Raw genomic sequence first — 25,688 nt, 5'->3', positions numbered from 1 at the left:
CTGGTTGCCTACAATCACATCTAATTTAGCCTCATATGCAGTTCCAAGACATTTTTGGTACCTGTCAAGTGCAAAAAAGAAATGCAGAGATCATCTTCAAACAAGCCTTTAAAAACAGTGCTTTAAGAGAAGGGCAATTGAAAGCTCATTTTTAGACTGAACAGCTAAAAAATATGACACGTGCAGTCACTACTCATCATTACATTTTTCTAAGTACATCTAAAAATCTCATCAGTTGCTCTGAGTATGCACTGATGTGCTGGAACAGTCTTTTATGACAGATACCCTTTATGGCAGGGTCATTTTCCCCTTCATGGGTGGATGTGGGTGAACCAGGGTCTCTTGGCCCTGCACAGTGAATGTTCTTGTATGATGTGCCTTGATATATCTGTTTAGGTATATCTTGATATACCTCAAGAGTGAACTTTCAAGGCATCCAGATTAAAACACAGGCTTTTCATCTCTTAGGGAATTTATATAGTCATACCGATATACCCCTTTGTAAGCAACTAAAGGAAAAAGTAAATGTTTACTTTAAGGAATAATATGCTGACTTTTATTCTACCCCCTAGTTGGTATTTGGTTTTCATACCTGTGTAATTTTGTAAACTAAGCATAATCATTTTGATTTGTTTTTGCGAGGGGGAGGAATCTGGACTAAATTACGGTATTTCCATGAAATGTCACTAATAATTTCAAATCCATGAACTTACATAGGGAGTGAGAAAATGTGAAATGGAGCCTGTGGTTTTCTCATTAAATGGCGTTGTGTGTTGCAAACATTGTTTAGAGTCTCATTTTGTTTAATATGGGTGTGTGATTTCTAGACACAGAGGGTTGTTTAAAAAGATAGGATGTATGCCCTGTGAGTCTCTTTTACTTAAAATGGCAGGATTAATATTCATGTAACACTACACACAGGGGCACAGCTGTGGGATTTTAGAGCTCTGTATTCCATTCCCGTAAACTAGCCAGTTTCAGAACCTCTGCTTAATCACACTGACCACTGCAACTCAGATTATGATTTTTACAGCTAGTGCCACAACACCAATTTTCCCACAGCATTTCTCACCCTCTCCCCTTCCCTCTTAATCCTTCTTCACCTTTGCCTCCTGGGAAGATCTGGCAATATTCAAATAGGACAGAGAATGCTTGATTTCAGAAAGAAATGAAAATACATCTGTTGCCATTGCAACAGATAAGCAACCAGACGGCCCTTTTCAACCGGGAGAGATTTTAGGCATCACTCCCTTTAATGGTGAGTAAAGCCATTGTTTTCTGGTTTTGTTAATTTGTGATGCCCCCAACTGCCCTCTCTCATTTGATCAAGGACATGTGGACAGCTCAGTCTGGTAAAATAACTGACACAAAACTCATAAGGGCCAGCCGGCTGTCCTAATGAGCAGAAGGCAAAAACATGAAAGAACAACAAGGTGCAGGGGTTACAGAATACACAACACACAGGAGCTCCACCACGAATCCGTCTCATGTCCGCCTCGCTGCTTAACCGCCCAGGGTGAGAGGGGAAACTGAATACCCCATTCCTACCCCGGAAAGAGAAATGAGTTGAGGTAAGGAGAAGTAAGAGCCTTCCCTTCCCAAGAATCCTCCTCTGCCTTACCGCCACAGTACAGGCCCTTGAAGGCCCTTAATTGCTGATGGGGATGGAGCAGCTAGAATCACCTTGGGAGCTTTTAAATATCCTGATTCCCAGGCCACAGCCAGGCCAATTAAATTAGACTCTGGGGAATATCACCATTTAAAAAAGAGAAAGAGAAAAAAGATCCAGGTAACTCCAGTGTGCAGCCAAGTCTGAGACCCAGTGGGCTAGTCTGAGCAAGCTGGAGAAGAAATAAGTGCGGCATCTGACAAGGGGATGAAGCTCCACTCTCCCCAAGGATACTTAGGAGCGAGTTGTTGTTGCAGAGAGAAGGGAAGAAAGGGAGCAGGAAGAACAAAGTTGCCCCTTCCTGTCTTTTTCTAAGTCAACTGCAGTCTCCACCCATCCAGTGCGGGTAACCTAGGCTTCCACACGCAGCTCGGGGTGGGGGGAGGTGGGTCCCCTGGTCTGGGGTACTGGGCAGGGTGAGGTGACCGCTGGGAGCGCTACCCTGCGGCGCATCAACAGCCTCAGGCGTGGGCCCTGCACTCTCCAGAGAAGGCGGCGGCTGCCGGGTGGAGAGCAATTTGGGGACGCAAAAGAAAGCTGGCTCGGGCGCAGGTGGCGCTCGCAGCCCCAGCCCACAGTTGAGCCAATCGCGGGCGCAAGCGCAGCCTGGTGGCGGCGGCGGTAACGGAGCGCGGGGCTCTGGCAGGAGCCGGCGGAGGCAAAGGCAGCGCCAACCGAGAGCCGCGCGCAGGCTGGAGGCAGACCCGCGCGCGCAGGCTGGAGGGAGACCCGCGGCGAGGAGCCAGCGAGAGCGCTCGGCGCTGGGCTGTTTCCCGGCCGAGGGAGGCGAACTTCTCATGGGGAAGAAGTGGAGGGATGCGGCGGAAATGGAGCGGGGCTGCTCCGACCGCGAGGACAACGCGGAGAGCCGCAGACGCAGCCGGAGCGCCAGCCGGGGCAGGTTTGCCGAGTCGTGGAAAAGGTTAAGTTCCAAGCAGGGGTCCACCAAACGCTCGGGACTCCCGTCGCAGCAGACGCCGGTGAGTGGCCGGGGGAGAGCCCCAGTCTTTGCTTTCTTTTCTCTCTTCGCACGCGACTTGAGCCCTTTCCATGGTGCTGAACTTGCCTCCCTAAGGGTGAGAGCCAGGGAACTTGTGGCGCCGCTTCTAATGAAAGAGAGTGCTGGGGGCTGTGAGGAAGGGCGAGAAGGAACGTCTTCCCTCCCTTCAGCAGGGGAGGGTCTCCTGACGTCTCTGGCGGCTCTGCAAAAATTGAAAACATGTTCGAGAGGCGAGGGGGCTCGCTGTTAGATCATAAGAGTTTTGCAGTTAACAGAGCGTGTGAGACGTTGTCGAGTGTATTGTGACTCCTGTGTACGTTCCCAAGGGTCTGTCTGTGCAGCATGTCGAAGGTACTCGGCCTCCGCTGAATGAGGGCGGAATAGAAAGGGCATGCCATATTTTTACTCTCTTAGCACTTGCTCTTTCCATCCCACACCCCCACTATTTTAATGGGAGCGTTTAATTGTTTGCAGGATGTCATTTGCATACAGAGAATAGCAAGAATATCCCAGGTGCTTGTAATCCTACTGCTTAACATATACAGCGTTCAGACAAGTTTTCCCATGTGTCAGCTCCTCTTCACTGTCTAATTAGTGCAATAAAAGCACTCCAGTGAAATTAATATAGGCATCATATGTGTGTAGAGAAGTGCAGTTGATAAAAAACTTTAGCTGCATTTGCATTTTTAGTATGTGAATATTATGTTTTCCTTTATCCCAGAGGGAGAGAACGCTGTTCTAGAAGAGAGTGCAAAGTCCTCCTGTTGCTCCTGGGGAAGGAGGATACACCACTCTTAACTTCCCAAACATCATTAAGAATACCAGCGTGTGTGTGTGTGTGTGTGTGTGTGTGTGTGTGTGTGTATTTGTTTTACATCCAAAGGGCTTGACAGCAGATGTTGCATATTGAAGAGACTTTGATTTAATTAAAAGAGAGAATGGTACATAAGCATTGATCCCACAGCGTGATTAATGTTACCCTGCTCTGTTTTTGGGAAGTCGTCATTGAAGGATAAAAATTAATCCCTGAAAAGTAAGATGTTTAAACATTACTTCCACAGAATGTAATATAAACATTTGAAATTTTTGGTGTGTTTATTTTGGTTGCTTGTTTACAAAAATGTTATGAAATTTCAGGTATTTTTCTCAAATACTTAATGTTTTTTGTGAGCAGGTTTTTTCATCTAAATATGGGTATAGCACCCCTAAAAAGGCAAGTGATTTTACTTCAGGTGTAGAAATATTGTTTAGAAATGTGTACTCGAAAATATTTTTTACAAAAGAATATTAATCTGAAGATAGGTTTTTCTGAAATAAATTATGTGGAAAATATAAAATTCATGACATCTGTTTTTTATCAAGTATGTGAACTAAAAATTCAATCCTCTTTTTAAGAGGAAGTCTAAGTGTTAATCTAAGGAACTTCTTATGCTGCATTTTTTATTCTGTTCAACAGGTGTGTGCACAGTCTATATCAGGAACATATAAAATCTTCATATAACTATGTTATAAGTTAGAGTAAATGATTGCAGGTTTGTTACCTAGAATAAAAATGTGGGAAAAGAGCCTAAGAGGGTACCATGACAACCAGAGACATCTGGAAAAGTAACTATGTCCTCCTGTTTGCTAAGGGTGATGATGGTGCTGTAGTTCTCTGTAGTACTTGTTAATTGAAACATTAGTAATTCAGTTAAAAACCAGTTAAGGCAAAAGCCTGTGCTTATTCTCACATTGCATGGCAAGTTTGATATTGATTTTCTTCTAAAAACCTAATAATAAGTGCTTCTAGCTATAATTTTTAATTATCAGTGTTTTAAACAAAGATAGTGAGGTTTTGTAAATCTTAGAGCTAAGATGGTGGTTTTGAACCAAGGTTTGATTCTATAGTTGTTGACAAAGAGTTTTGACTTCATTTGTAAGTGAGACACCCAACTTATCTATGCAAACAGGAGGAAGGAAATCATAATGCTTATAGCAGACATGCTTATAAAAGTTTTTAATCTTTAATGTAAGATTTTTTCTCTCCCTTAAAGTGAGCTGTTAAAAAATAGCCTAACCTGTAAAGATTCAAGCAGTTAATATGATTAATGCTGTTCTTTATTTATTCTTATGAATAAATAAGATATTCTATAATGTAACTGTGAATCTTATTCATTATGTGTTGTCCCCAAAATATTGTGGTATCCATCCTGACAAAGAAAATATGAGGGGTTCACTCTGTCTTTTGAAGACAAAATAGAAAAATGTGGAAAAATTTGATTAATAGTAAAACATGGGGGCTTTCATAAATCTTTTTTCTTTTGAGAATATAAAATAATTGTTTTTTTAATGTGACATTTGTTACTCTCTTCTCTGCTTTAGTTGGATTCTTGAAATCACTTCCAGTTAAAGTTATTCCGAGGGAATGATATAGTCCATGACTCTGTCCTCAAGGGGAATGATTGTATTAGTTTTTTTTTTTTTTTTTTTTTTTTTTTTTTTTTTTTTTTTTTTGAGATGTATTCTTGCTCTGTCGCCAGGCTGGAGTGCAGTGGCACAATCTTGGCTCACTGCAACTTCCGCCTCCCTGGTTCAAGTGATTCTCCTGCCTCAGCCTCCTGAGTAGCTGGGATTATAGGCACGCACCACCACACCCAGCTAATTTTTGTATTTTTAGTAGAGATGGGGTTTCACCATGTTGGCCAGGATGGTCTCGATCTCCTGACCTCGTGATCTGCTCGCCTCGGCCTCCCGAAGTGCTGGGATTACAGGTATGAGCCACCATGCCTGACCTGGTTTTCATTTTCACTAGCAACAAAGCATTGCATACATCATAATTAATAGAAGATATTTTCTTTAGTAAGGAGAGTTCTGCTATACTCCTGGTATCCAGAAAGACTTTATTCATGATCTGAGGCATGCTGTTTTGGTACGTAAAGTGTAGGGGAGGTCGGCTTGACTTGATTTTGACAGTTAGATTTCCTACCTACTTATCACTAAATATGTAGGGGTTTTCTTAGAGGTTGGGTAACTCCATGATTTTGACGCCAATATTAGAAACCCAAAAGTTGCATTTCTGGCAGTCTCTTTGGAGTAAATGAAGTCTTGATGCTCTTATGGAGTATGGCAGGCCTACAGTAGAAAATGTGTGCTATCCCTGCCACTGCCCACTTGGATCTCCTTCTGTTCTGGTGACAGGCAGAAGCAGTGTTGCCCTGTGCAATAGCTGAAGGAAGGGGCAGCTGTTCTGTGTCCTAATAGTGGCATTTAAAATGCATGTTCTCAAGTTCTGGACCACAATAGTGGGTGTGTCTAACAAATCAATCCTTGTTGATTTGAAAAGACTTTTTTTTTTTTCCATTTTTGTAATTCAGGAAACATCTTCTCTCCCATATTTTAAGGCTTCATGGTTTACAATGGAAGCTTTTTGAATTCATGTTGCTTTGCTATAATCCATTAATCTACAATATTAAATTACACCCCAAATCATAAAATTCCGATACGGTAAAGTGGTATTTAATTATATTCATTCCTTGGAAATTGTTCCTTTCTGAGATTGCGTCATAGGTCATTTTTCAAATCTAAACTGTTTTTTAGTAAATGTAAAGACGTTATATATTAATTTCATAGTTTTATTATTATGAAAGTTATACATTTGAAATTCAGATATCAAATTAAGTTTCTGGATATTAATGTTTTAAATACTGTCTGTGTTGAATTGGTCAATAGGTATAAAAGGAATTTAAGACTTCTTTGTCTCCATTCTATAAGATTTGGATTTCATATTTCTTTGTGAATTATTGTTCTTGTTATTCCTGCTATTTGTTTTGATTCTATCTGTACAGAAATGCATGGAAATCTATTGAAAGGTGATTCAACAAGTGCTGTCTCGCATTACAAATGTCAGCTGCTCACCACAGCGTGTGTGTATTTTTATTTCATCTCAAATTTTTAAATCAGAATATAAAGAAAAAAATCCAGCATTATTTTGGGAAAAAGAGAAAAATAATTTAGATTTCAATTAAGTATATTTATCCTCTCCCAAATTATATGCTCTCCTTTTTAACCTTAATTTAAATTTAACCACACATTTATCTTTATTTACTTATTTATTTTTATTTAGGTAAAATATACATGTACAATTTACCATATTTGCCATTTTTCAGTGTATAGTTTAGTGGTAATAAATGGATTTATATTCTTTTTTCCCCTCCATATCCCCCCTTTCCCTTGCACTTAGCATGTATGTATTTTTAATTTTAAAAGGAGATTTCTCTTTCTACCCCCACAGCTATTTAAAAGCTTGTTTTCAAATAGATGCAGATTTAATTTAGTCTCTGAGTAAACTCTGTAAAAGGAAAAAAAGAAACTGTGCTGAGGGAGTAAAATGATGGAGGTGTAATTAGAGTTGTTTTTCAACCTTAGACAGCACTCTTGCTTCCACTAATGCTATAATTACCCTTATCAGCAGGTACCAACCACAGATTATCACACCTTGTGCAGACAAGTGGGCAACTGAGAGAGTGTATGGAAACAGCAGTGAGTATGTAGAAAGCACAGTGCTGCCAAGTAAGCAAGTCCATTTCAGCTGGTTACCAAAGCTACTCTTCTCACAGCTGTTTGAGATGCTGTGCGTGCAGGAGGGATCCACAAACAAACCTACCATTCGTTTCTGTTGTTGACTTGCCCTCTTTGAGCCTACTAGGTAATTTCCAGTTTTCCCTGCTAAAAGTGAATTCTTTAAGGTCTTAAAATAAATGAAGAAGGCCGGGCACAGTGGCTCATGCCTGTAATCCCAGCATTTTGGGAGGCCGAGGCGGGTGGATCACGAGGTCAGGAGATAGCAACCATCCTAGCCAACATGGTGAAACCCCATCTCTACTAAAAATACAAAAATTGGCTGGGGGTGGTAGTGCGTGACTGTAGTCCCAGCTACTCAGGAGGCTGAGGCAAGAGAATCACTTGAACCCTGGAGGCAGAGGTTGCAGTGAGCCGAGATCATGCCTTTGCACTCCAGTTTGGCAACAGAGTAAAACTCCGTCTCAGAAAAAAAAAAAAAAAAAAAAAAAAAGCCGAGTCAAAGGCAAAACTAAAGTCAGAAAAACTCATCTCCCAACCAATTGCCCATTTAAGGATTACGTGGCTAGTAGGTCCTTTGTGGCTATCGTAGAAGCAATGGCAACTGGGTGAAAAGAATTGTTGTTTCCTTTTTCAGTGTCTAATATGCTATTGCAATGTCATTAAACCTTTAGTAGTTTGTTCTTGTTACACAAAGGGCTCTCCTGATGAAAGCAGAGCGAATCTCCTGCAGTGCTAGCCCATTACTGTATAAACCATTTCTTGACAGGTTGATTTTTGTCTACTGCCTTTTACTCACTCTGTTAAAAAAATAAAAAAGGGACAATGTTGTATTGCTCAGGAATACATTTGTGTTTTCTGGTTATTGTGATTTTTTTTTTGTGAAAAAAAAAGACCATTTTCTGATAATGGTCCATTTTGTTGAAGCATTTCTGAAATAATATCTTTCTCTAGTAATTAATATAACAACCAACAAGCTCCTCCTCCTCATCACAGTGAATTAAAAATTTTAATTTAGTTTCAGCTTTAATTTGAGGACCACGAATATGTTAGAAAATGCCTAATTCAAATACTTTAAGTTTGGAGGAGTAAAATATCTTTGCATTGTGATGATTTTAAGTTTGTTTTCATTATTCCCAAAGATATTAGAACAGCTTCTCCTGCGATTAATTACTAGATCTTTAAAAACAATGGAATCATTAAAAGTAACTTATAAATAGTAAGAAAATATTTCTTTCATTTTGTTAGACCAGCTGTGATGGTCTTCCATGTGTTGCTTTTACTTTTTATTTCTTTCATTTGCAAAGCCAAATGAGGGCTGGTAAAGCAAAAATGAAAGGATTATAGAGAACAACGTTTAAAGAAACATTCATCTAACTTTCGTTGAACACTTAAGAAGTGTTAGGCACCATGGTAAGTACTGGACAGCCTCTCTAATAGAGCTGATAGTTTAACACAAGAAATATGCAAAGTGACAACACAGAGATATACAAAGTCTAGCTTTATAGTCAGAGTACATTGGAGCAAAGGTTAAAGTAGTCAATGCCTCTTTAAGTGTGGTGGTGGGAGATTTGGAGAAAAAGCTTCTGAGACATTTATGCCTGCTTCTCAAAAGATGAGGAAGAAAAACAGTCACTTGGATTTTGCAATTTGGAAAGAGGGCAATAATACCTTTCTGAGAGTCATTTTAAATGAGTCATGAGGATAGATACCAGTGCAGTGAATGGGAGACAAGTTAGATGAGAAAAAGAAATAACAACAATGACAGCAAGTGCAAATATTTGTATGGTACAGTATGGTGGCTCTGGAACTGAGCAGATCTAGATTGGAATCCTGGTTCTGTCCATTATTAGCTGTGTAGCCTTGGGTGAATTATATTTCTATGACTCTTTTCTCCCCAGTTCTGCTAGGATAATCCTTCTTCCTTTCCTAGTGAGTTTAAGATTCACTTCAGTGTTTTGTTAATAAAGAAAAGTGTTTGTTTATTTATTTATTTATTTATTTATTTTTTGAGATGGAGTCTCATTGTGTCGCCCAGGCTGGAGTGCAGTGGCTCAATCTCGGCTCACTGCAAGCTTCGCCTCCTGGGTTCACGCCATTCTCCAGCCTCAGCCTCCCGAGTAGCTGGGACTACAGGTGCCCGCCACCATGCCCGGCTAATTTTTTTAATATTTTTAGTAGAGACAGGGTTTCACCGTGTTAGCCAGAGATGGTCTCGATCTCCTGACCTCGTGATCTGCCCGCCTTGGCCTCCGAAAGTGCTGGGATTACAGGTGTGAGCCACTGCGCCCAGCCTAAGAAAAGTATTTATTGTATTTATTTTTATTTAAAACTTAGTCTCAAATATACAAAAATAGTAGAGAACGTGACAAAAATAATCCACATAATCATAATACACATTAGAGGTGAACAATTTGCCATCTTTTCTTCATATTTTTTTGAAATAAATAAAATGTCTTAAAATAAGCTAAAATGTCCCCATGCCATTTCCTTGATTGTCTGGATCCCAATCTCTGACCTGAGCCAAAATTTTGCATGGGGCAGCAGGGGAGTAGTGCTGGCCTTCCGATCTAAGACTGTATTAACATTCAAATTAGACAGACTTGATTTCCAGCCTGGTTCAGGTCATTCGCTGGTTTTGCAACTGAATCTTATTGTCTTCCATCATGATAAAATGAAGATGAAAATACCTGCCCCCCAGGATGACTTATGAACATTAAGTGTGTTGATATGTATAGTTAATTCAGTGTCTGGTCAGAGCTATTCACTGAATGGAAACAGTTATCTAAATATTGGTGTTAACTAGACTTGTTACAATGCATGTAAAAAGCAGAAGTTGCTTTTGTTTGACAGGAGATGTTGTTTATGGTCTTTAATTTTTCTGAAATTAGAATGTTGTTGATCACATCCATGATGTAATGACTGTTAATTGTATTGGGCTGGTTTTGAAAATGCTTTAGAAAATAAAATCAGCTTGTCTTTTCCAAGATGATTATTTTCTATAGCAGATCCTGGTCCTTGAAATGTCCATTCTTCTGTTTTTACCAAAGGTAGTTTATTGACATTCTTGGGGCTAAAATATAAAATCCATACTATATTGAAATATGATACTTTTTGCTTTTGGCATTTTTATTACTGGATTCTTTATGTATTGAAATAGATTATAGTTATAAAATTAATCTCTTCATGAAGCTCAAGGACTTTGGGAAGGAATGTTTTTAAAACTTTCTTTTATTGTGGGATATTACAAACATATACAAAAGTAGAGGCAATGGTGTAATAAACCTATAACCCAGCTTTAATAATGATCAAATCATGACAAATCAATCTTGCTTCATCTATATCCCTATTTTCTATTTCTTCTCTCTCCCACTAGATTATTTGTAAGCAAGTCTTAGGTATTACATCACTTCCTCTAAAAAATATCTGGAAGAGAAAGATTTATTTATTTGTTTATTTTTGAGGCAGAGTCTCACTCTATCGCCCAGGCTGGGGTGCAGTGGCACAATCACTGCTTATGGCAGCCTCAGCCTCCCGGGCTCAGGTGATTCTCCCACCTCAGCCTTCCAAGTAGCTGGGACTACATGCATGCGCCACCACACCCTGCTAATTTTTATATTTTTTTTGTAGAGAAGGGGTTTTGCCACATTGCCCAGGCTGGTCTCAAACTCCTGGGCTCAAGTGATCCTTCCACCTCAGCCTTTCAAAGTGCTGGGATTACAGGCATGAGGCACTGCAACCACCCAGGACTCTATTAAAACAAAACTGTAACACTATTATCAAATTAAAAAAAAAACTTCTTAATACCCACAGATATTAAGTTAGAACTGTATTTCCTTGATTATCTCATAATTCTGTTTGAATTAGAATCCAACTGTAGTGGACACATTATAATTTTCCTTTTTAGTCTATGGTTTTCCCTCTCCTGATCTCTCTTCTTTTCCTCTCAACAATTATTTGTCAGAGAAATGTACTTATCCTGCACAGTTTTCTACATTCTGTATTTTGCTGAATACATCCCAATGGTGTCATCTCAGATGTTTCTCTGTCCATTGTATTTCCTATGAACTGGTGATTTGACCAGGTGCCTAGATCAGTTTTAATTTGAGTTTTTGGCAATAATACTTCATATGTATTCTGGCTGTCTCTCATTTTTGGGTATTAGCCACCACTGGGGATGATTGCTTAGAGAAGGGGCTGGAAAATTTTTCTTCAAAGAGCCAAATAGTAAATGTTTTAGGGTTTTTTTTTTCTTTTTTTTTTTTTTCCAGAGTTTCGCTCTTTTGCCCGGGCTGGAGTGAAGTGGTGCCATCTCTGCTCACTGCAACCCCCGCCCCTGGGTTCAAGAGAGTCTCCTGCCTCAGCCTCCCTAGTAGCTGGGATTACAGGTGCCTGCCACCACTCCCGGCTAATTTTTGTATTTTTAGTAGAGACAGGGTTTCACCATGTTGGCCAGGCTGGTCTCAAACTCCTGACCTCAGGTGATCCACCCACCATAACCTCCCAAACTGCTAGGACAGGCATAAGCCCCCGCGCCCGGCTGGTGTTTTAGGTTTTGCAGGCTATAAGGTCTCTTATAATCATTCAATTCTTGCTGTTACAGTTCTTTCAAAAGCAGCCATAAGCATTATGTAAATAAATGGTCATGGCTGTGTTCCAACAAAACATCATTTATAAACACTAAAATAGGAATTTCATATAATTTTTACCTTATGAAATATTATTCTTTTGATATTTTAACCATTTAAAAATGCAAAAATTATTCTTAGCTTACAGGCTAAGAAAAACTGATAATGGAATGGATCTGGCCTTTATTTGGAGTTTGCCAAGATCCATTATTTTATTTGGGCATTGCAAAATAGTGATATTATGATTCTGTCTTTCCTTTTTCATTTATTAGCTGAAATAATTTTATAAGCAGAAACTTCCTTCATCAACTATTTTCTTATTCTGAGTTATAATTCATGTAATAGTCAAGATAAATGTTTGAGACAGTTTTTAAAAAGTTGAGCTAATAATAATAGGAGCTGTGTGGTGGCATTAATTTGTTAGTGTACTGTCAGGCCTTAGATTTTAATTGGGGCATTGTATTCAGTTAACTAGAAGAAAATATTTGACCCATTAATTGTGGAGGCCAATTAAAGTATTATTAAGAAATAGAACTTGTAAAAATATATTGTCAAACTATTTCTGTATTAAAGATTCTGCTTTCAGAATTTAAAAAAGTGTTGGGCATCGTGTTAAGTTTCCAATGCTGCCATAAGAAATTACTACAAACTTAGTGGCTGAAAGTAACATGTATTTATTATCTCAGTTCTGTAGTGCGGAAGTATGACATGGGTTTCACTGGACTACACATCAAGATGTCAGCAGGGCTGTGTTTCTGTAATATCTAGATGAAAATCTATTTGCTTGCCTTTTCCAGCTTCTAGAAGCCACCCACATTCCTTGGCTCATGGTCCCTGTCTTAGTTTGTTTTCATACTGCTGATAAAGACATCCTCAAGACTGGGAAGAAAAAGAGGTTTAGGCCGGGAGTGGTGGCTCACGCCTGTAATCCCAGCACTTTGGGAGGCCGAGGTGGGCAGATCAAGAGGTCAGGAGATTGAGACCATCCTGGCCAACATGGTGAAACCCCCGTCTCTACTAAAATACAAAAAATTAGCCAGGCATGGTGGTGCGTGCCTGTAATCCCTGCTACTCTGGAGGCTGAGGCAGGGGAATCGCTCGAACCCAGGAGGCGGAGATTGCAGTGAGCCGAGATCAAGCCACTGCACTCCAGACTGTGTGACAGAGCAAGATGCCATCTCAAAAAAAAAAAAAAAAAAAAGAAAGAAAAATAAAAGAGAGGTTTAATCGGACCTACAGTTCCACATGGCTGAGGAGGCCTCAGAATCAAGGCGGGAGGCCTCAGAATCAAGGCAGGATGCAAAAGGCACTTCTTACATGGTGACAGCAAGAGAAAATGAGGAAGAAGCAAAAGCAGAAACCCCTGATAAACCCATCAGATTTTGTGAGACTTATTCACTATCACGAGACTAGCATGGGGAAGACTGACCCCCATGATTCAATTATCTCCCGCTGGATCCCTCCCACAACATGTGGGAATTCTGGGAGATACAATTCAAGTTGAGATTTGGGTGGGGACACAGCCAAGCCATATCAGTCCCTTTCTCCATTTTCAAAGGCAGTAAAGTTACATCTTTTTGGCCTTTCTGCTATCACATTGCTTTTTCTGATTCTCCTCTTCTGCCTCTCTCTTCTGCATTTAGGGAACCTTATGATTACATTGGGCCCACCTGGGTAATTGAAAACCATCTCTTTATTTTAAGGTCAAATGATTAGCTACCTTATTCCCCATTGACATGTAAAGTAGCATATTCACAGGTTCTGGAAATTAGGTTGTGAACCTCCTTGGGAGGTTATTATTCTGCCTTCCATAGGCATTGAGATATTACTTTTTGATTTGTTAACCCTTCACTAGAAAATGTTATGGAGATGGTGTTGAATGATTCTCTCTAAGGTGTCTTTAAATCCATGATAAATACTCATGTATTTGGAATGAGGTTCTGCTGGTAGACAAAGGAACAGAATAGATGAGGCTCCTTGCACACTTTGGGTTTCTGAGTGTTGAATTTATAGTGCTGGCAGTAGAAGAGGAAATTGCCTATCTTACTAGTGGATATTCAGTAAATTTGGGTATGTGAATGTTTTGTTTTAAAGAGCACCCACTCCCTACAAGATAAAGACTCAAATGCTATAGAAGAAAGAAATGTGAAAAAGACTTCTGAGAGACTTTTTTGCTACAGAGGGGAGAAATGAAACTAGAATTTGGCATATAACATGATATCTTGTAAGACTATTAGATAGTAATTATACATATTTTATATATTATTCACATTATAAGTACACTAAACTTGTCTTAATTATATTATTAGTCTGCTAAAAAGTTTAATAAGATGGGTCAAATGAGTGAGAAAACCAATGGATTGTACTCATGAACAGATAGTGTAAATTTGAGTTATTGATTAATTAAATCGAAGCTGTACAGGTAAAATAATTTTTTGCATATTCTTATTTAATATTTTCTCCATGGATATTGCAAAATGCAATTATTAATAGTTTGTAAATATTTTATTATTTTTTTCTTCTCAATGAATGAGAACAACACTTAAGTTGAAAGTTTGCATTATAATTCGTTTTAAAATGGAGCTGTTACCATTTTTTCCTGTTATTTGAGGACATCTGATTTTTGATAAAAGTGTCTCCTTTGCTCCATAAATAAAGATTATAGTAATAGATAATTATTATACATCACTGTTAATAGGCAAGAAAGAAAGGTGAAAAATTTAACACAGTCTTCAAAATGTTAACGTCAAATAAGGTGAGAAGTTGAGTCTCCCTTTCTTTTCAAAAATGGGCCTATTTTAGGGAAGTATGGCTTTGTGAAGAAGTCTAGAAAATTCTGAGCTGAAAAACCAAATTACTGCAAGTACAACTGAAGTCATACCACATTGGGCCTTGAACAATTAAACTATAAAACTTCATGGAAACAATAAATAGATGGTTTTCCCTAGAATATCTGTCACAGAGGATGTGTTTTAGTCCATTTAGGCTGCTCTAGTAAAATACCATAGCCTGGGTGGTTTATAAACATCAGAAAATTATTTCTTATCATATTGAAGGCTGCAAAGTCCAAGATCAAGGTGCTGGCAGATTTGATGATTGGTGAGGGTGAAGGCCTGCTTCCTAGGTGGCTGTCTTTTGCTGTGTTCTTACGTAGTGGAACTTTTTTATAAGGGCACCAATCCCATTCTTGAGGGCTCCACTTTCATGACCTTGTCATCTCCCAAAGACCCCACCTCCTAATATCATCACCTTGGGAACTAAGTTTAAACATATGAATTTTGGGGGGGACACAAACATTTAGCACACAACAGGATGACTTTATTTATTTATTTGTATTTTTTGAGACAGAGTCTTGCTCTGTCACCCAGGCTGGAGTGCAATGGAATGATCTCGGCTCACTGCAGCCTCCACCTCCTGGGCTCAAGTGATTCTCCTGCCTGAGCCTCCTGAGTAGCTGGGACTACAGGTGCGCGCCACCACACCTGGCTAATTTTTTTCGTATTTTTAGTAGAGATGGGGTTTCTCCATGTTGGCCAGGCTGGCCTTGAACTCCTGACCTCATGTGATCTGCCCACCTTGGCCTTCCAAAGTGCTGGGATTACAGATGTGAGTCACTGTGCCCAGCCTCAGGATGACATTCTATGATAATTCAGGAAATTTCCAAAGTGCATAAAGCTTCTATGTGTTAGAAGCACAAAGAGCTAGGGGATGTGAAGCATCCGACCTAGAGCTGCTATCTTCCTGTCAAAAGTCAGAGAGATATAAAGCCAATTTGCCTATAGCATGTGTAGCAGGTAATCTTGGGTTATGTGTCTACAACACTCATTTGTATCTGTGGGAAAGTTTTGAGCTTAAAATTGCAGCACTTGTTCAGAATTAGAGAAAAATTAACAACCATGTTTGTAGATACACAGCTGATGGAGACTCTGATGGTTGGATATTGTATTTGTTTTCATGCTGCAAATAAAGACATACCCGAGAGTGGGTAATTTATAAAGGAAAGAGGTTTAATTGACTCACAGTTCAGCATGACTGGGGAGGCCTCTGGAAACTTACAATCATGGCAGAAGAGGAAGCAAACATGTCCTTCTTCACATGGTGGCAGGAAAGAGACATGCCAAACGAAGGAGGAAAGCCCATTATAAGACCATCACATCTTGTGAGAACTCACTCACTGTCACAAGAACAGCATGGGGGTAACTGCCCACATGATTCAATTACCTCCCACTGGGTCCCTCCTATGATATGGGGATTATGGGAACTACAATTCAAGATGGGATTTGGGTGGGGACATAGCAAAACCATATCAGAGATGAAGGCTTAGAAATTCTGCAATTGGTCATTCATGGCTGCAAATAAGTACCAGTGAAGCATGAAACAAAAAGTAAAGAAAGCTGAAGATTATATTCATAGCACAGCATAGAAATGAAGACAAAGGCAAAAAGACTTGGATCTTCACTTTTAGACGCTTTTCCCTTTATCTTTCCTAACTAAGGATTTTACTGTAGTTATACTATATATTATTAGTATTACTATTCCAACTTGTGTGTATAATTAAGTTTAAGGTAATTGGTGAGTATTCATTATATGTCTTTTTGTTGTTGTTGTCTTTATAAATTCTCTAATAAAAGAAGCCCTTCAAGATTTATTGAGAGGAAGTTGTATAATTGGACCTGACATTTGCTGTCACCAACACATTGCCCAGAGTGGGTACCAGTTTCAGAATAGGATCTAGTCCCATTTTTTGGCTTCATATCACAAAGTCATCCCTCTAAACACACATTTTGAACAAAAAGATAAACTTTAAAATTGTTTTCCATGTTCTAAATTATCGACAGCCATTTTGTGACAAAGAAATGAGTTTTTATGCATTTAAAAGCATTAGATACTCCCACACTAAATGAAATTAAATTTTCCTTAAAAGATAAACAATAATGATTCAAATTACCAAGGCCTAGGACAAAATGAGAATGATCTGGTTTACAGCTACAAAAAGAGCTCATTGCTTTGAAGGTTCATCAAGTTATTGAATGTAACTATAGAATGCACTGGTAACAGTAACTAAAACAAGAGCTTAATTCATATTATTAAGACCAAACATCCCAAATGAATAGGCCATGAAAATGAATGCAGAAGGAACCAGAGATAAGCAAAAAAAAAAAAAAAAGTCCTACTTTTGTCTCATTATCCATTGAATACAGTTGGGGGACAGAAAACATTATTTTTTCAATCATACTCTATCTTGTATAACTGGTGCCTTTGGGTCCACCGATGGAGACAGACTGTTAGGCTGGTATGATAACATCATGGTCCTGTATTAATGTGAGCAGTGAGGTAATTCACAGGATATTGTATTACTGCATAGTTTATGAATCATACACATTGTAAGACCTCTAGAAGGCTGGATGTTATTGCTTCTTCCTGGGTAAAAACCTTATATGTACATAGAGTATAATCGGGTCCTTTGGTTTAGGATCTCCTTCAGGGCAACGACTGTATTTTATTCATCAATGTATTCCCAAATCTTGCTGAGTGGCTGGCATGTTGTAGAAACTCAGTAATTATGTGTGAAGTAAGTGAAAGAGCATAATGAAAATCCTGTAGACTTTGGTGTTTCATATCCTGGACAGAGAGAAGATGAAGTAAGAGAGAAAAATGAGCATAATTTTGGCATTTATTAATACCAGGCTCTTTCAATGATCTCTTATGTAATCTTTCATCATCATTCCACTGTGGGTTTTATTTTGATGCACAAGTTATGGAAGATGAAATAAAATTTCAGAGAAGTGAAGTCTATTTTAACCAAGGTCAGCTGGGAAAAGGTAGAGAAAGAATTCAAATATAACTACCCTTTAATTTTTTGTCAATATGCTACTGACTCGTGAGTCAGAGGTAAGATGATAAAAAGAGTGTAAGCAACGTTAATGTGTGTCTTTTCCCTCACAAAGATGATTTCTTCTTGAAGTTGGCTTAAAGGTCACTATGGATGTTGAGACTAAGTCAAGGCAGTACTTGATAATGAAACTATATTGTCTGCAGGCCTGCAAACAAGCTTAGTTTGAGGAGAATTATTGAATGAAAAAAATTAAAAATAGGGCAATATAATTGTATTTACATGACCTGAAGACTTTATTTCCAGTATCTTTTTAATGTGCTGAAACATTTACTTATCCTTTCAAGTTTTAGATAAGCCCTGGTTATTTCTTTATGTGATGTCAATCAAAACCAGATCTAGAAAACTTTAAATTCATCAAGTGAAACTTACGGAACACTTGTTAAGTGGGCTCTCTCTCTCTCTCTCTCTGTGTGTGTGAGATATCTACTATTAAAAATATGACAAGAGACAAATAAGTGTCTTCATTAGGAGTTTAATTTGGGGAAGTTATTACCTTGGTTTATCTCAAGGTTAGAATAGAGTCAAGCCAATATGCTATATCTTCAATATTTTCAATTGTATCAAATAAGTATTGATGTCCATCACAATGACCCTCAATCAAGACACTGTACTCAGTCATAAGAGGATGGATTTATGTTTTATGCTTCCTACTTATTATGGCAAGAAACTGCATTCAGATCAGAAAGAGAAATGTTCAGAATCAATGGGCGAAAGAAGAGTTGATGATTAACTGGAAAATCATTTAATCAAAAATACCCCTTTCACAAGCATTCTTTTTTTTTTTAAATGGAGTCTTGCTCTCTCACCCAGGTTGGAGTGCGGTGGCATGATCTCGGCTCACTGCAACCTCCGCCTCTTGAGTTCAAGCGATTCTCCTGCTCCAGCCTCCCAGCAGCTGGGATTACAGGTGCACGCCACCATGCCCAGCTAATTTTTGTATTTTTAATAGAGACGGGGTTTCACCATATTGGCCAGGCTGGTCTCGAACTCTTGACCTTGTGATCCACCCGCCTCAGCCTCCCAAAGTGCTGGGATTACAGGTGTGAGCCACTGTACCCGGCCACCAGCATTCTTATTTAATCTCACTCCGTATGCTTATAAAAACTGTAAGACTACAGCTTTAAAGCCAAGTATATTTAAAATCTAATTAGGACATGTTGCCTTTTGCTGCTAATCTAAGTAGTGACCATAGAATTGAAGAATTTCCATCCATTCTTTCCCATCTTGTAGGGATATAAGAGCAGCAAAATGTGCTGACCCTCTTCCTTTGTTATGAGAAGAGGGGGGAAAATGAATATTTGATGTATGCTTAGCATTTTGTTTATAAAAGTTTAATATTTCATATGTGTTATCTCATTCAATTTGTACAACAATCTGATTATGTAGGTAACATTTTCATTTTATCAAGTTCCAGCCCTCCTGGAGCTTATATTCTAATGAAGGCCAGCAGAAGATACGCTGGCAAGCAAATAAATATGTAATAAAATATCTAGTGATTATAAGTGCTGTGAGGAAAAATAAAGCAAGACAGGGAGATAGAGAATGAGACGGGGCACCATTTGAGCTAAGGAGAAAGGCTATCTGATTGTTGCTGTTAGGTAGATGTCAGAAGGAAGTGAGGGAGCAAGCCATGGAGATACTAAATGAGGGAAAGGACATTCCATGCAGAGTGAACTGCAAGTACAAGTGTCCCGAGGCAGGGGCATGCCTGATGTGTTTGAGGAACAAGAAGGCAGCCAAAGAGGCTGGAGCAGTCAGCATGGAAAAGAAGGGTAGGAGAGAGAGATTCGAACCCAGGTCTGACTCCAAACCTGTGTGCACAAATGCTCCCCTCAATCTATGAATTGGGGGACTGTGTAGCACTTAGGGAAAGATTAGGGGATTCAAAACAACCCTAGGCTTTGCAGTATACACTGTGAGTAATGTACGAAATCACAAACAGAACCGTAAAATGTTTTATTGAAAGCAGGATGATGTAGTTTGGCCTTTAGGATACTGGAAGCTGTGTATTTGCAGATTCCAACTACACAGGGCAGATTCAACTGCAGTGACATGAGAATGTTAGTGATAGTTACCCATGTTGGACTCCATGTTCCAGAAACTGTTCTGTGAGATCTACATATATTGAATCATTTATTTCTTATGACAACCTCATTGTACTCATTTTACAGATAAGGGAACTAAGGCACAGAGATATTAAATAACTTGCCCAATGTTATGAAGTTTAGGTTTGAAATCAGCGTGCATGGCTCTACATTCTATAGTCTTAAAAAGTGGAGGAAATAGAAAAAAATGTAGGGCAATTCTTCTTTTATTCTTTTATTATTATTTTTTAACCCATTACTTTTCTGAAATATGGAGCAAAGATTGACAGGTGAGCTACCAGAAAAAACATTTACTCTTATCCCTCTGAAGAATATGAAAGGTAGTTGGGAGAAATGAATTAAGGAGAACAGTGAAGATCCACTTTTAGTCAAAGTATTTTCTCATTCCAGTTTCCCTCTGGCTGATGACCAGGACAAAAATGAGATTAACCAATGAGATACAGTATTGTGCAAAGATTAGGTCCTCAATAAAATGCTCTTTATATCTAGATAAAAAGCCTGTTTCCTTTTTTTTTTTTTTTCCTTTGAAACAGGGTCCCACTTTGTTGCCCAGGTTGGAGTGCGGTGCAATCATGAAGTTCTTGCTTTTAAATTAAGAAGCAAATTCTTGAAATCTGGGTCAACTTGATGATTATAAGGTATTCATTCAGTACCTACTCAAGGATTAAAAGGAGCCATGAGAAAGTATAAATCCGTTTTCGTTGTTGCTCTTGATATTTTAAAAATTTGTCTGTGTGCTATATGTTTTTCATTAGGCAAGTCTTTTAGATTAGTATCACTTGCAAATTGGCTGCTGAAGCATGCCAGAAGCATCAGAATTAGTAGTTTTAGATTACATTTGTCAAGCTTGGTAGAGATTCATCAATGATATAAACACCCACACATACACACTCACAGTTCCTAAGAACAATAACAAAAAGCACATGTCCAGAAATTCTGAAGAAACTCAATGATGAAATGTAAAACTGTTCATCCAAATAAGTAACTGATTTTAAACAGCCACTCCATGGGAGAAGGGTTCCCAAACTTGATGGCCATCTGAATCACCTGGAAAGCTGTTTAAAAAAAACAGGCTGACTGGTGTGGTGGCTCACGCCTGTAATCCCAGAACTTTCGGAGGCTGAGGAGGGCAGATCATCTGAGGTCAGGAGTTTGAGACCAGCCTGGCCAACTTGGTGAAACCCCATCTCAACTAAAAAAAAAAAAAAAAAGCCGGGCATGGTGGCGGGCGCCTGTAATCCCAGCCACTTGGGAGGCTGAGGCAGGAGAATTGTTTGAACCCAGGAGGTGGAGGTTGCAATGAGCTGAGATTGCGCCATTGCACTGCAGCCTGGGCAACAAGAACGAAACTCTGTCTCAAAAAAAACCAAAAAACAAACAAACAACAACAAAAAAACAGGCTACTGGATGGACTATACCATGCCTGTGAACTTTCTATCTCTGTAGCAGTGTTAGGAAAACTATAGCTTGAAAAGGTCCTCAGGTGATTTAGTTGATAACCCAAATTATGACAACACATTTTATTTTATTTTATATTTTATTTTTTCAACTTTTATTTCAGATCCAGGGGGTACGTGTGCAGGTTTGTTACAAAGGTATTTTGTGTGATGCGGAGGTTGAGAGTTCAGTTGAATCCATCATCCAGATAGTGAAGTGAGCATAGTACTCAGGAGGTAGTTTTTCAACCCTGGCCCCCTGCCTCCTCCTCCCTCTACTAGTCAGTCACCAGCATCTACTGTTTCCATCTTTATGTCCATTTGTACCCAATGTTTAGCTCGCACTTGGTGAGAACATACAGTATTTGGTTTTCTGTTTTTGTGTTAGTTTGCATACGATAATGGCCTCCACCTGCATCCAAGTTGCTGCAAATGACATGATTTTGTTCTTTTTTATGCCTGCATAGTATTCCATGATATTTATGTACCACATTTTCTTTATGCAGTCCACTGTTGATGGGCACCTAGGTTGATTCCATGTCTTTGCTAGTGAGGATAACACTATTTTAGTGACCATTATCTATGATGGTGGTTCTTGATGTTAGCATATATCAGAATCACCTGGAGGGCTTGTTAAACCACAGCTTACTGGGTCCCATCCTCTGGATTTTCTAAATAAATACAGCTGAAGTGTGGTGTGAGAATTTGCATTTTTAACAAGTTTCCAGGTGTTGCTTCTGCTTCTGATGGTCTGGGCATGACAGTTTGAGAACCTCTCAGTTATAAAAACTTTAGAGTAAGACTGAGGAGGGTTTAAGGAGAGATGCGTATCACCACTTTGAGTCTATCAACAACAACCTGGACTCCATGGTACAAGATGCAATCATTGACCACTGAAGAAAAAAAATACCGTGAGTAAGGCATTATTGTTCTAAGGTATAATTAATCAATTCAGTTGTTTGTGGGTTTAGTGAATTTGTGAATAATGCACTAACCAGGAGCAATACTGCATTATTCAAAGCCATTTCTTAGCTGACTACCAATGTCTAAAATCTAGTTTCATGGGATTAGAAAGAGTAAAATTGGGAAAGTAATCTTTTATTCAAGGATGAAATCATAAAATGGCAGACATAAAAAGGAGATAAGCAGGCGTTTCTGAAGACAGAGGAAAAAAATAGAGAATTACCTCTGGGATTAGGTCTGAATTTTTTTTTTTTGGTCTTAATGCCTTAGTAAGTACTTTACAACTTTTAGCACAGTGTAAATCAGTGTTCTTAGATCCTAAATTCTTCTGAGATGCCGAGCTAATAGGAATAAAGTCAAGGAAGCTTTTCACAGCAAAACCTGTGAAGCATCTGTATAATTTATGGGGTCCAGTGGAAAATAAATATGCAAGTACCCATATTCAGAAATTAATAATTTTAAATGGCAACAGCAGAACATTACAGCATGGGGCCGTGTGCAATTAAACCAATCTCATGTCCCCGAAGCCAGCCCTGGGTATAATCAAGAGAGTTTCAGAAGATTGGAGTTAGATTTGGGTTCTATCCCTGACACTCTGTATCATTATGAGTGACCTACCTTATCTCATTGCTTGAGAGTTTCTTGATAAGTACAGTTTGGAGAATAATCCTTATCTTGAAAATTTATTGAGAAAAACAAGTTAGGTAATATGTAAAAGTGCCAGTGGTAGTGTGTGGTATATGCAGACCATTAAAAAAACCTCAAAAAACCCTAAATTAAAAAAAAAAAGAGTTGCTGGGGCTGAAGAGATTATTTATTTTCCCAGTATGGATGTCATTTTGCAAATTCTTATAAAGCTGATTAATTATTTAAATGTTTGTTGATTGCCTATAATGTGTTAGGCATTGTCCTAGGCGCTGGGCTTACTGCTGTCCTTGTGCAGATCACAGTCTAGTGGGAGACACAGCCAATAAACAAGTAGATGAAACCTAATTGTGAAATACAAAAAGTGCAGTGGCATAAAATAACTGGCACAAGGGGTATAATATTAGAGGGAGGTCAGGGAAATCTTCTCTGAAGAGGTTACATTGAGGCTGTTATAATCTAAGGGTGGAGAAAGATCTAGTATAGGAAGTGCATTCCAGGTAGAGGGAGCAACATGTGCAAACTCTCTTCAACAGTAAAGAACTTGGCATGTTTGAGGAACTAAGAGATTAATAGGCTGGAGCCAGAGAAGGAGGCAAAGAGTGCTACGGGATGAATTTAGGGAGAAACATGGGGCCAGATTGTGTAGTAGCCCCTTATGGGTCAATGGCTAGACTTTATTCTATGCATGATGGGAACCATTGAAGAGTTTTAAATAGGAAAATGATGTGAGCTGATGAATATTGCTAAAGTCTCTGCAAATGCATTGTGAGGGGAAGAGTTGGAAAAGGCAAAAGAAAAGAAGTGAGAGGTTATTGTGGGGGAAAACCTGGTGAGAAATGATGATGGCCTGGACCAGGTTGGTGACAGTGGAGATGGGAAGAAATGGACTGATCTTCTAATGTATTTTCGTGGTGGGTGCAATTGAATTTGCGATTAATATGCAAGTGGGTGTTAAGAGAGGCAGATGAATCAAGAATGGGTCCTATGTTTCTGACTTAAGCAGCTGGTTGGATGGTAATATTTATAGAAATCCTGAACACATGGGGAGAAATAGGCTTTGGAAGAAAGCCAAAGGCCAAGTTTTGAACATGCTGATTTTGAGATGGTGGCAACAAATTGGTGAGTTCAATACATGTGACTAGAACCCAAAAAGATGTCCCAGTTAGAGCTAACCTGGGTATTATCAGTTTATGGGTGATATTAAAGCCCATGAACACATGATGTTAATTAGGATGATAGTACATAGAAAATAAGGGGGTCTAGGAAAGAGCCTTGTGGATTTATTTAGTAGAAGAGCTATCCAGGGAAACAGAAAAAGAAAAACCAGAGACATATGTAGGTAATGATATTACAGAGGCCAAGAGTGGAAGGTCTTTCAGGAAAAAAGTGATTAAGAGGGTTGAATCCTGCTTAGAGAGGTCCAGAAAGGTGAGAATATTAAATAGCCCATTTCATCTGGCAATATGAATTCTATGTGAATTTGTCAAGAGCAGTTTTGCTATAGTAATAGGGACAAGAAGCCAGACTGGAGTAGGCTGAGGAATGAATGACAAGTGAGGTCATGGAGACAGTGTATACATTCAATCTTTTGAGAACTATAAAGTACAAGGGAGCAGAAGAAATGAGATGGGCAACTGGGAGGTCCTATGCTGTCAAGGTACTTTTCCTATTAATATGAAAAATACCAGGGCATGTTTCTGAACTGAAAGAAATGATACCATCTACAGGGAGAGAATGATGGTGAAAGACAGGGAAACACCTATAAAATACAAACTGAGAGAAGGCCAGAGAAGATAGGTCCTCTATAAAATAAAATTATACACAAAAGCAAAGGGACTCATTCAGAATAAGAGGAAACCAGAGTAAACCTAACATTGTCAGTAATATTTGCAACTGACTAGATCTGTCTTATGATATTGCTTATGTTTACATCATTTAACCTGTCTTGTATATTTGTTTCTCTCCTTGACTTGCCAGAGGAGAACATGTCTCATTTATATGCATAGAATTCCTGACACCTAGCACACTGCCTTGGCCATATGTGTGGTCAAGGAGTTTCTTGAAACGTTTTAGTGAAAAAAAAATGGAAATCTGAACCCCAATCTGTTTTTAAAAGTTGGTAGAAAAAATGCCACAAAATGGCTTGCCACAAGGTAATAAATGGCAGTTCCTGACCTATATGTAAACAAAAATGCAAATTAAAACCTAGGATTGCTGAATTTGGATACAATGAAGTGAAGAAATGGTCTTAATGGAAGGCCAACTCTGTGCTGAATTATCTGGAAAGAACCTTATGACATTGTAATGGTGAAGGTAGTCTATAAGGCATCTTTAAGAATTCAAATGATTTGAGCTTTGGGTGGAGCTCAAAGGCACCCTAGAATGTTGAAAAACTATTGAGCGGTGCTTGCGACAGTTGGGAGCAGTCAAGGTCTAGAAGCTCAGCCAGCCTGACATCATTTAGCCATTTTTGTCAACTTGTCCTTAACAAGGTGGATACGTTACTGGATTTAGAAGAAAAGCAGATGAAAAAAATAGGTTAGTTGGTAGAGTTTGTAATGTGGATTCCTCTGGTGTTGTCTCCAGGCTCATAAGGGTCCAAAGTCATCTCCGGGGAGGAAATTTTGACCTTCCTGGTAGAGGAGGGAGAAGGGAAAGGTTTGTAAATTTATGTTCTGCTTTCAGGCAAATAGGTGGGCAGAAAGCTTTATGAGTGTGTGTGTGTGTGTGTGTGTGTGTGTGTGTGTGTATACCTACATATATACGTGTGTGTGTATATATATCCA

The 25,688-nt window shown here is 38.9% G+C and overlaps 1 protein-coding gene across 10 annotated transcripts in view; it reads left to right on the top strand.

The window, feature by feature from the left end:
• Positions 1 to 2,306: 2,306 nt before the first annotated feature.
• The window catches only part of TRPM3 (transient receptor potential cation channel subfamily M member 3), a 901,150-nt gene continuing 877,768 nt past the window's right edge, over positions 2,307 to 25,688 (top strand). For 2 of the 10 annotated variants that reach the window (XM_054658880.2, XM_009456711.5), the window contains exon 1: positions 2,308 to 2,649. In XM_054658880.2, coding sequence (XP_054514855.1) covers positions 2,467 to 2,649 — 183 coding nt within the window. In that variant the 5' untranslated portion in view covers positions 2,308 to 2,466. Of the gene's footprint in view, positions 2,650 to 25,688 lie in introns of all 10 variants that reach the window. The other 8 variants (XM_003951454.6, XM_003951456.6, XM_054658878.2 and 5 more) reach the window with 7 other exon arrangements.

This window comes from Pan troglodytes, chromosome 11, assembly GCF_028858775.2.
Source record: "Pan troglodytes isolate AG18354 chromosome 11, NHGRI_mPanTro3-v2.0_pri, whole genome shotgun sequence".
Lineage (NCBI taxonomy): Eukaryota > Metazoa > Chordata > Mammalia > Primates > Hominidae > Pan > Pan troglodytes.
Note: the sequence above shows the minus strand (reverse complement) of the source record. Positions and strands in the feature narration are given on the sequence as shown.